This window comes from Carassius gibelio, chromosome B3, assembly GCF_023724105.1.
Source record: "Carassius gibelio isolate Cgi1373 ecotype wild population from Czech Republic chromosome B3, carGib1.2-hapl.c, whole genome shotgun sequence".
NCBI classification, from domain to species: domain Eukaryota; kingdom Metazoa; phylum Chordata; class Actinopteri; order Cypriniformes; family Cyprinidae; genus Carassius; species Carassius gibelio.
Genome location: NC_068398.1, coordinates 32647784 through 32657400, shown reverse-complemented (window position 1 = coordinate 32657400; position 9617 = coordinate 32647784). Strand labels below are relative to the sequence as shown.

The 9617-nt window shown below is 39.8% G+C and overlaps 1 protein-coding gene across 12 annotated transcripts in view; it reads right to left on the bottom strand.

Moving 5' to 3' along the window:
- Window positions 1-8518: 8518 nt before the first annotated feature.
- The window catches only part of LOC127953119 (NACHT, LRR and PYD domains-containing protein 12), a 179265-nt gene continuing 178166 nt past the window's right edge, over window positions 8519-9617 (bottom strand). For 5 of the 12 annotated variants that reach the window (XM_052552045.1, XM_052552042.1, XM_052552046.1 and 2 more), the window contains 2 exons: window positions 9354-9400; window positions 8544-9265 (listed from right to left, as the gene is read on the bottom strand). In XM_052552045.1, coding sequence (XP_052408005.1) covers window positions 8724-9265; window positions 9354-9400 — 589 coding nt within the window. In that variant the 3' untranslated portion in view covers window positions 8544-8723. Of the gene's footprint in view, window positions 9266-9353; window positions 9401-9617 lie in introns of all 12 variants that reach the window. The other 7 variants (XM_052552050.1, XM_052552048.1, XM_052552054.1 and 4 more) reach the window with 7 other exon arrangements.

Sequence of the window (9617 nt, the reverse complement as noted above, 5' to 3'; positions counted from 1 at the left end):
GGAGAAATGGCTTGAAGGAGATGAGATGGAATTGGATCAAGCGGGCAAGTTGTAGGGTGATTAGAAAGGATGAGTTTTGACACTTCTGCCTCAGAGAGTGAAGAAAAGGATGCAAATGAGTGTAAGTTTGCTGGTGATTTGAGCTTGACTGATGGTGGTGTGGAAAATTGTGCACTAATGTGTTTAATTTTATTAATGAAAAACATTGCAAAGTCGTCAGCTATTAGAGATGAAGCAGGAGGAGGAGGAGGAGGAGGAGGACAAAGAAGTGAGGAAAATGTTTTAAAAAGCATGCGAGAGTTAGATGAATTGTTAATTTTGTTATGGTAGTATGTCCTTTTAGCAGAAGAGACATTAGCAGAGAAAGAAGATAGGAGTGACTGATACACAATAAGATCAGTAGTATTTTTGGACTTGCGCCACACCCTTTCAGCAGCTCTAAGCTTAGAACGGTGTTCGCGTAGAACATCAGATAACCAAGGGGCAGAAGGGGTGTTACGGGCTGGCCTGGAAGATAAGGGGCAAACAGTGTCTAAACAAGATGTAAGAGTGGAGCAGAAAGTATCAGTATCACTGTTAGCATCCAAAGATGCAAACAGTTTAGGGGAAGAAAGTGAAGATGAAACCATTGCAGATAGCCGGGAGGGTGAAAGTGTGCGTAGGTTACGTCGAAAGATGACATGTGGAGGGGTAAGTGATGTGTCAGGGATCATGTTGAGGTTAAGAGTGAGGAGGAAGTGATCCGACGTGTGCAGTGGAGTAACCAGAACATGATCAGTAGAGCAGTTTCGTGTATAAATAAGGTCCAGTTGGTTGCCTGATTTGTGAGTAGCAGTAGTTGACACTCGGTTGAGATCAAAAGAGGCAAGCAGAGTGTGGAAATCGTCAAACAGAGGTTTATCTAGATGAATGTTGAAATCTCCAAGCATAACTAGGGGAGTACCATCCTCAGAAAAGGTTGAGAGCAACACATCTAATTCATCCAAAAAGTTACCCAGTGGTCCAGGGGGTCGATAGACAACTAAAAAATGTATTTTAAAAGGGTAGGTAACAGAAACTGAATGAGATTCAAAGGAGCTGTTGATACCCAAAGATGGTAAAGAATTAAATTTCCAATCATTAGAGATGAGCAGACCAGTACCTCCACCTCTTCCAGTCAAACGGGGAGAGTGGGAAAATGAGAAATTATTGGAGAGTGCTGCAGGTGTAGCAGTGTCCTCTGGTTTGATCCAGGTCTCTGTTAGGACCATGAGATTAAGCTTTGAATGACTAATAATAGAAGTAATGAAATCGGTTTTGTTTACAGCAGACTGGGAATTCCAGAGACCAATAGGAAAAGAAAGTAGTGTATTAGCAGACATAGGTAAAGTATGCAGGCTGTTAAGATTGCACTGTCTACATTGTGTGTTGCATGGTTTACGAGTGGTAATGATAGTAGGGATCTGGAAACACATAGTAAGATTTGGTTATAAAGAAAAAACAAGGAAAAGTAAAAAGATTAATCAAAACAATACTTATATCCCCTGCCGGTGTCCCTGCCCGGTGGAGTCGCACGGTAGAGTCGATGGTCTTTATACTCTTTGGTCTTCACACGAGGACTGCTTAACTGGAGGGCTGCCGCGACCGCTGCCGCGATATACTAATCTTTTTTTTAACCCAACAAAACGGAAATTGAATTCAGCTGAACGTACTTTACTGTTTATTACAACAAAGGTCTAAGCAAGCGCACAACACTGACAACGTATGCGATAGAGTACGAGACCAAACGCAGCACGTCTCAACACAGTAAACAAACAAGTGTTTCCTAGCAACGACGACTGCGCTAAACACTAATGAGACAAGAAATAAATACACTTACGATCTGCTTTTAACTCCCGCTGATTTAACTGCTTCTCACAAAGGGTATTTCTTTACACTCTCTTGGCTGGTGCTTGAAATACAGATACAAATACTCGCTGTTAGCCTACATGAAAATTTAACACACATAATTATGAGGTTTTTGTATTATCTATTCTATATGTAATTAGGATATAAATTAATAAGCGTTTATTGATAAGAGCTATTTCATGTCTTTTCATTTACAGTAGCATAGTCGAGTAACTCGAGTATTTTTTTAAATAAGAAATCGACTAGCAGAAATCAGTACTCGTGCAACCCCTAATAAAAAGTGAAAGAAAAGAAAAGTGACATGACATTCTGCCAAGGATGGTGACCCATACTCAGAATTCATGCTCTGCATTTAACCCATCCGAAGTGCACACACACAGAGCAGTGAACACACACACACACTGTGAACACACACACCCGGAGCAGTGGGCAGCCATTTATGCTGCGGCGCCCGGGGAGCAGTTGGGGTTTCAATGCCTTGCTCAAGGGCACCTAAGTTGTGGTATTGAAGGTGGAGAGAGAACTGTACATGCACTCCCCCCACCCACAATTCCTGCCGGCCCGGGACTCGAACTCACAACCCTTCGATTGGGAGTCCGACACTCTAACCATTAGGCCACGACTTCCCTAAATATATATATCATCTCTGATATACCATCTCTGATTTGTTATTGGACAAAATGCAGGTGATACCGAAAAAAAAATTGTGTTCTTTCTTTAGCCCCGTAATGCGGAAGTGACCGCATATTGGATAGCGCTCTGCTTAAAGGGGGGGTGAAATGCTCGTTTTCACTCAATATCCTGTTAATCTTGAGTACCTGTAGAGTAGTATTGCATCCTTCATAACTCCAAAAAGTATTTAGTTTTATTATATTCATAAGAGAAAGATAGTCTGTACCGATTTTTCCCGGAAGAACACGACCGGCTGGAGGCGTGACGTGTGGGCGGAGCTAAAGAATCACGAGCGCCAGCAGGCTTTTGCGTTGAGAGCGTTTGGAAGCTGTGACTTTACGTGAGGACAAAACCAGCCAAAACAAACCGTGGCTAACAGTCAGATTCAGCGTATATTTATGATCCAGAATCAGATCCAGAGGCTGAAATTTAACAAGAGCAGCATCAGCAACAACGTCTCTTAAGTGGTATGTACTGAAACTGTATATATTTGTTTAGCGTTTTTAGAAAATGACTAAGTTCCACTTTGTTGTCTTTTTTTTTCTTTTTTTTTTTTAAGCTGTACATGTGGAAAGTGCAGTTTGATGACAACATCGCATGTTGTTTACTTGATGTGCTTACGCGCCGATAGCTAAGTTAACAACACAGAGATATTTGAAGCAGTTTTACTCATGCAGTTTGATGACAACATCGCATGTTGTTTATTGATGTACTTACACGCCGATAGCTAAGTTAACAACACAGAGATATTTGAAGCAGTTTTACTCACCGGATGCGGTTCCAACGATCGTGACCCTTTTTCGTTGGGACTGCATTATCCTTATAGGGGGGGTGAAATGCTATTTCATGCATACTGAGTTTTTTACACTGTTAAAGAGTTGGATTCCCATGCTAAACATGGACAAAGTTTCAAAAATTAAGTTGTACGTTTGAAGGAGTATTTTTGTTCCCAAAATACTCCTTCCGGTTTGTCACAAGTTTCGGAAAGTTTTTTTCGAGTATGGCTCTGTGTGACGTTAGATGGAGCGGAATTTCCTTATATGGGTCCTGAGGGCACGTCTGCTGGAAGAGCGCGTGCTCCCGTATAGCAAGGCTGAGCACAGACATTTTACTGTTTAGAGCGATTCACTGATCAGAGCGAGAGCGTCACGAAAAGTCTCAAAAGAAGTGTGTTTTTGGTTGCCAGGGAAAGACAACCCTGCACAGATTACCAAAAAAAAAAAAAACAGCATTAAGGGACAAGTGGATGGAGTTTATGTTTACAGAGCATCAACGGAGTTGTGCAAGTGTTTTTGTTTGTTCCCTGCATTTCGAAGATGCTTGTTTTACAAACAAGGCCCAGTTTGACGACGGATTTGCGTATCGTTTATTTCTTAAGGATGATGCAATCCCAACGAAAAAGGGTCACGATCGTGTGTTGGAACCGCAGGCGGTGAGTAAAACTGCTTAAAATATCTCTGCCTCCTTGTTAGTGCGTCCCCTCCCATGCAGGAGACCCCGGTTCGAGCCCCGCTTGGAGCGAGTCGTTGCTGCTGCTGCTCTCGTTCAGTTTCAGCCTCGGGATCTGATTCTGGATCATAAATAAACGGCTGAATCTGACTGTAAGCCATGGTTTATTTTGGATGATGGTTTTTCCCTCACGATAATGTCACAGCTTCCACATGCTCTCAACGCAAAAGCCTACTGGCGCTCGTGATTCTTTAGCTCCGCCCACACGTCACGCCTCCAGCCGGTCGTGTTTTTCCGGGAAAAATCGGTACAGACTATCTTTCTCTTATGAATATAACCAATCAATCAATCAATTACCTTTATTTATATAGTGCTTTAAACAAAATACATTGCGTCAAGGCACTGAACAACATTCATTTGGAAAACAGTGTCTCAATAATGCAAAATGATAGTTAAAGGCTGTTCATCATTTAATTCAGTTATGTCATCTCTGTTCAGTTTAAATAGTGTCTGTGCATTTATTTGCAATCAAGTCAGTGATATCGCTGTAGATGAAGTGACCCCAACTAAGCAAGCCAGAGGCGACAGCGGCAAGGAACCGAAACTCCATCGGTGACAGAATGGAGAAAAAAACCTTGGGAGAAACCAGGCTCAGTTGGGGGGCCAGTTCTCCTCTGACCAGACGAAACCAGTAGTTCAATTCCAGGCTGCAGCAAAGTCAGATTGTGCAGAAGAATCATCTGTTTCCTGTGGTCTTGTCCTGGTGGTCCTCTGAGACAAGGTCTTTACAGGGGATCTGTATCTGGGGCTCTAGTTGTCCTGGTCTCCGCTGTCTTTCAGGGCAGTAGAAGTCCTTTCTAGGTGCTGATCCACCATCTGGTCTGGATACGTACTGGATCCGGGTGACTGCAGTAACCCTCTGATCTGGATACAGACTGGATCTGGTGGCCACGGTGACCTCGGAACAAGAGAGAAACAGACAAATATTAGCGTAGATGCCATTCTTCTAATGATGTAGAAAGTACGGTGTTATGTGAAGTGTTTCCGGTTCCGGTTTACCTAATTAATGCAGCCTAAAAATCCTTTAACGGATTTGGATATTAAAAGCATATTAGTATGTTGTGTGTATGCCAGGTTAAAGAGTGGGTCTTTAATCTAGATTTAAACTGCAAGAGTGTGTCTGCCTCCCGAACAATGTTAGGTAGGTTATTCCAGTGTTTAGGCGCCAAATAGGAAAAGGATCTGCCGCCCGCAGTTGATTTTGATATTCTAGGTATTATCAAATTGCCTTGAGTTTTGAGAACGTAGCGGACGTAGAGGAGTATAATGTAAAAGGAGCTCATTCAAATACTGAGGTGCTAAACCATTCAGGGCTTTATAAGTAATAAGCAATATTTTAAAATCTATACGATGTTTGATAGGGAGCCAGTGCAGTGTGGACAGGACCGGGCTAATATGGTCATACTTCCTGGTTCTAGTAAGAACTCTTGCTGCTGCATTTTGGACTAGCTGTAGTTTGTTTACCAAGCGTGCAGAACAACCACCCAATAAAGCATTACAATAGTCTAACCTTGAAGTCATAAATGCATGGATTAACATTTCTGCATTTGACATTGAGAGCATAGGCCGTAATTTAGATATATTTTTGAGATGGAAAAATGCAGTTTTACAAATGCTAGAAACGTGGCTTTCTAAGGAAAGATTGCGATCAAGTAGCACACCTAGGTTCCTAACTGATGACGAAGAATTGACAGAGCAACCATCAAGTCTTAGACAGTGTTCTAGGTTATTACAAGCAGAGTTTTTAGGCCCTATGATTAACACCTCTGTTTTTTCTGAATTTAGCAGTAAGAAATTACTCGTCATCCAATTTGTTATATCGACTATGCATTCCATTAGTTTTTCAAATTGGTGTGTTTCACCAGGCTGCGAGGAAATATAGAGCTGAGTATCATCAGCATAACAGTGAAAGCTAACACCATGTTTCCTGATGATAAAACTAAAGACTTTTTGGAGTTATGAAGGATGCAGTACTACTCTATAGGTACTCAAGATTAACAGGATATTGAGTGAAAACGAGCATTTCACCCCCCCTTTAAGAAATAAACGATCTGCAAATCTGGCGTCAAACTGGGCCTTGTTTTTAAAACAAGCATCTTCAAATGCAGGGGAACAAACACAAACACTTGCACAACTCCGTTGATGCTCTCTAAAAATAGACTCCATCCACTGGTCCCTTAATGCTGTTTCTCTTTTGGTAATCTGTGCAGGGTTGTCTTGCCCTGGCAACCAAAAACACACTCCTTTTGTGACATTTCGCGATGCTCTCGCTCTGATCAGTGAACATCTGTTGTGCTCTCATTGCTCTGCTATACGGGAGCGCGCGCTCTTCCGGCAGACATGCCCTTAGGACCCATATAAGGAAATTCCGCTCCATCTAACGTCACACAGAGCCATACTCGAAAAAAGTTTCCGTAACTTGTGACAAACCGGAAGAAGTATTTTTGGAACAGAAATACTCCTTCAAACGTACAACTTAATTTTTGAAACTTTGTCCATGTTTAGCATGGGAATCCAACTCTTTAACAATGTAAAAAAACTCAGTATGCATGAAATAGCATTTCACCCCCCCCCCCCCCCCCCTTTAAACACTGGTTTTTGTTATAAGCCTAAACCATAAATATTTGACTGCAAGTCTATTAATATCTGTTTGCATGAACCTTAACTTTGAAATATTTTAACTGTTGCCCCGCCTTCTACTTCTCAAACCTCGTATTTTCTGTGATATAGGCCAGTGCTAAAAGACGGAGGAACATTGTGCTTCGCGACTCACCCATCGTTGGTAGAGGCGTGTACCACAGATTGCTTTGCCGATTGCGAAAGTTAAATTTGGTAAACGGTTTGCCTGACCCCCCACCCCCCGAGTGGAACTGGTACGGTCCAACCGCGAGCAAAACAGAGAAATGGAAAATCAGAGCAATGAGTATTTTTTATGTTTGTTCAAATAGATACAGTCGGCATCTAGTCATAGCTGGGGGCGTGGCGAGGGCGGAGTCGGCGTGGGGGAAAACACTGCGAGCATCGTGTGTATCTGAATGGCAAAATGCACTCATTCCCAGAGACGTAGAACAATTGTAGTCTCTTTTAACTTTAATATTCATATACACTAGTCCATATAGATATTTGATTAATTTTACAGCCCTAATATGTGTTCATTCAAAAATAGCCAAATCCCGTGACGTTCTGCTTTATACAGCAAGCTCTATTTTTGACTGGACTCCGCGATTCAATCGTTTCGCAAACACAGACGGGGTTAATTTTATGAATGAAAGTGTAAAAGTTCTGACACAAAACTAAGTTGTTACGTGTCCACATGCTTTTTTTAAGTGGGTTTATGTTCGACACTAGGCTAACGTTATATAGTTTTGCTTAAGGTAGAATGATAAGGCTAATTATATATGCATTCCACTTTCTGAAACAACCTTACACAGTTTTAATAACGTTAATAATGAACACAATGTTAATATAGCCTTCCTGTGATGAAATGCAGACTGCACACACCCAGGCTTAGTCTTGGGATTCCACAACTTCCCTTGATCATCCTCAAAACGTATTGCTTGTAGCCATTTTGTAATCCTTTCCGGCTCTGTATGTTTATTGGGAAGGATGTAGAACTTAATAATAATCAGACGCGGACGCAAAAACCCAAGATTGTAGAATTGAAAATTAAACTGAGAAACAATTATCCATTTGTGAATTATTCCAAAGAAATGGAAAAATGAAAGTTAGAAGCCAATTTTTCATTTTGTTAATTTTGATGGTGCAAATTGAACAAAGCACTGCAAAGCGTTACACGGACCTATACACGGACCATTATTGAACAAGATTATCTTGAATTGATTTACAAAAAACAAACAAAAAATAAAAAAATCAAGAGGCTCAGAGTTTTATAGATTTTTTTTTTTTAATGAGGGGAAAAATAGCTTATTAAAAATGAATAGATATTACATAATATCACAATTTTTTTTCGAAATTCTAAATAATAAACAAAAAATATTATTGAACAATAATATCTTGCATTGATTTACAAAATAAAACAAAAAATAAATAAATTAAATAAAAAAATGGAGAGGCTCAGAGTTAATAGATTTTATTTATTTTTTTATGAGGGGGAAAATAGCTCATAAAAATTGAATATCACAAAAACTTCTCGAAATTCTAAATAATAAACATATATATATATATATATATATATATATATATATATATATATATATATATATATATATATATATATATATATATAAACTATTAAGGGGCTCATAGATTCATATATTTTAATGTGAACAAATAGCTCATAAAAAGTGTATAGATATTACAATATCACAAAGTTCTAAATATCGAACAAAAAATATTTTCAAAAAAAGAAGCGTCTCATTGTTTAATAATTTGTAAAAAAAAAAATATATATATATATATATATATATATATATATACATACACATCCTTAAGATGTTTAAAACGAAGAAGACGAAATAGAAGAATGGACGATACAGTAATTTTATTCTGAACTCTATAACCTTAAAATGACATGAACTCATGAAAATACAGCCTGAGAAATATGATACAGTAGAGTAAATATGACATATTAGTTTTCACATATTTATCAGTGAGTGTGTGTGTGAGTGAGTGAGTGAGTGAGTGAGTGTGTGTGTTTAGTGTTTAATGTGACACAGAGACACTGAAGAGTTTGTATAATAAAGTCTAAATCCAGCGTGTAGAGGTCGAGTGAATGTGTGTGTGAATGTGTGTAAGTGTGTGAGTGTGTGTGTGTCAGAGACGCTGTAGAAGGACAGAGAGCCGCTCCACTCGTCCAGAAACACTGCCACTCTCTTAGAGGAGTCTGGAGCAACAAAGATACGAGTGTCTTTATCATTGTGATGAGCAATGAATCCTTGATCAGAGCATCTCAGACTCCAGGAGTTCACATTACGTCCAAACACACAGTCACCACTCCCTCGTTTCCTCTTGATTTCTTTATAACACACTGCTATTTCAGCTTCTCGGCTCCATTCAGTCTCCCAGTAACAGCGTCCAGTCAGACTCTCTGAACACAGAACCTGATAATAATGATCAAATCTGTCCGGATGATCAGGATATGACTGTGACTCAGAGACATGCGTCACCTTTCTGTTCTCCTCAGACAGAACGAGGTTTCTGTTTGCTGTGTTTTGATCCAGTGTGAGATCACAGGCATCTGAACACAACACACACACACATTACAACACACACATTTACAACTAAACTACAAACAACAAAACTGTGTTTCTCTGTGTGTGACTTACATTTGTGGAGTCCTGCTGTGATCCTGAACTCTCCTCCGTGATCCACACTAGAAAACACACACGTGATATTTCACTGTATTAGTGTCCCCACACAATTTTCTTTTGATGTGTTTTTCTTTCTTTGAGGTCATTTAGAGGGTTTCGGTTGAGCTATGTTTGTCTGTTCACTTCTGAAGTACATCCCTTCATTTCTGGATTTCTTTGTTGTGTTATAAATAAATCTGTTGTGTGCTTGTCATTGATTCATGAGTGAGCTTCCTCTGT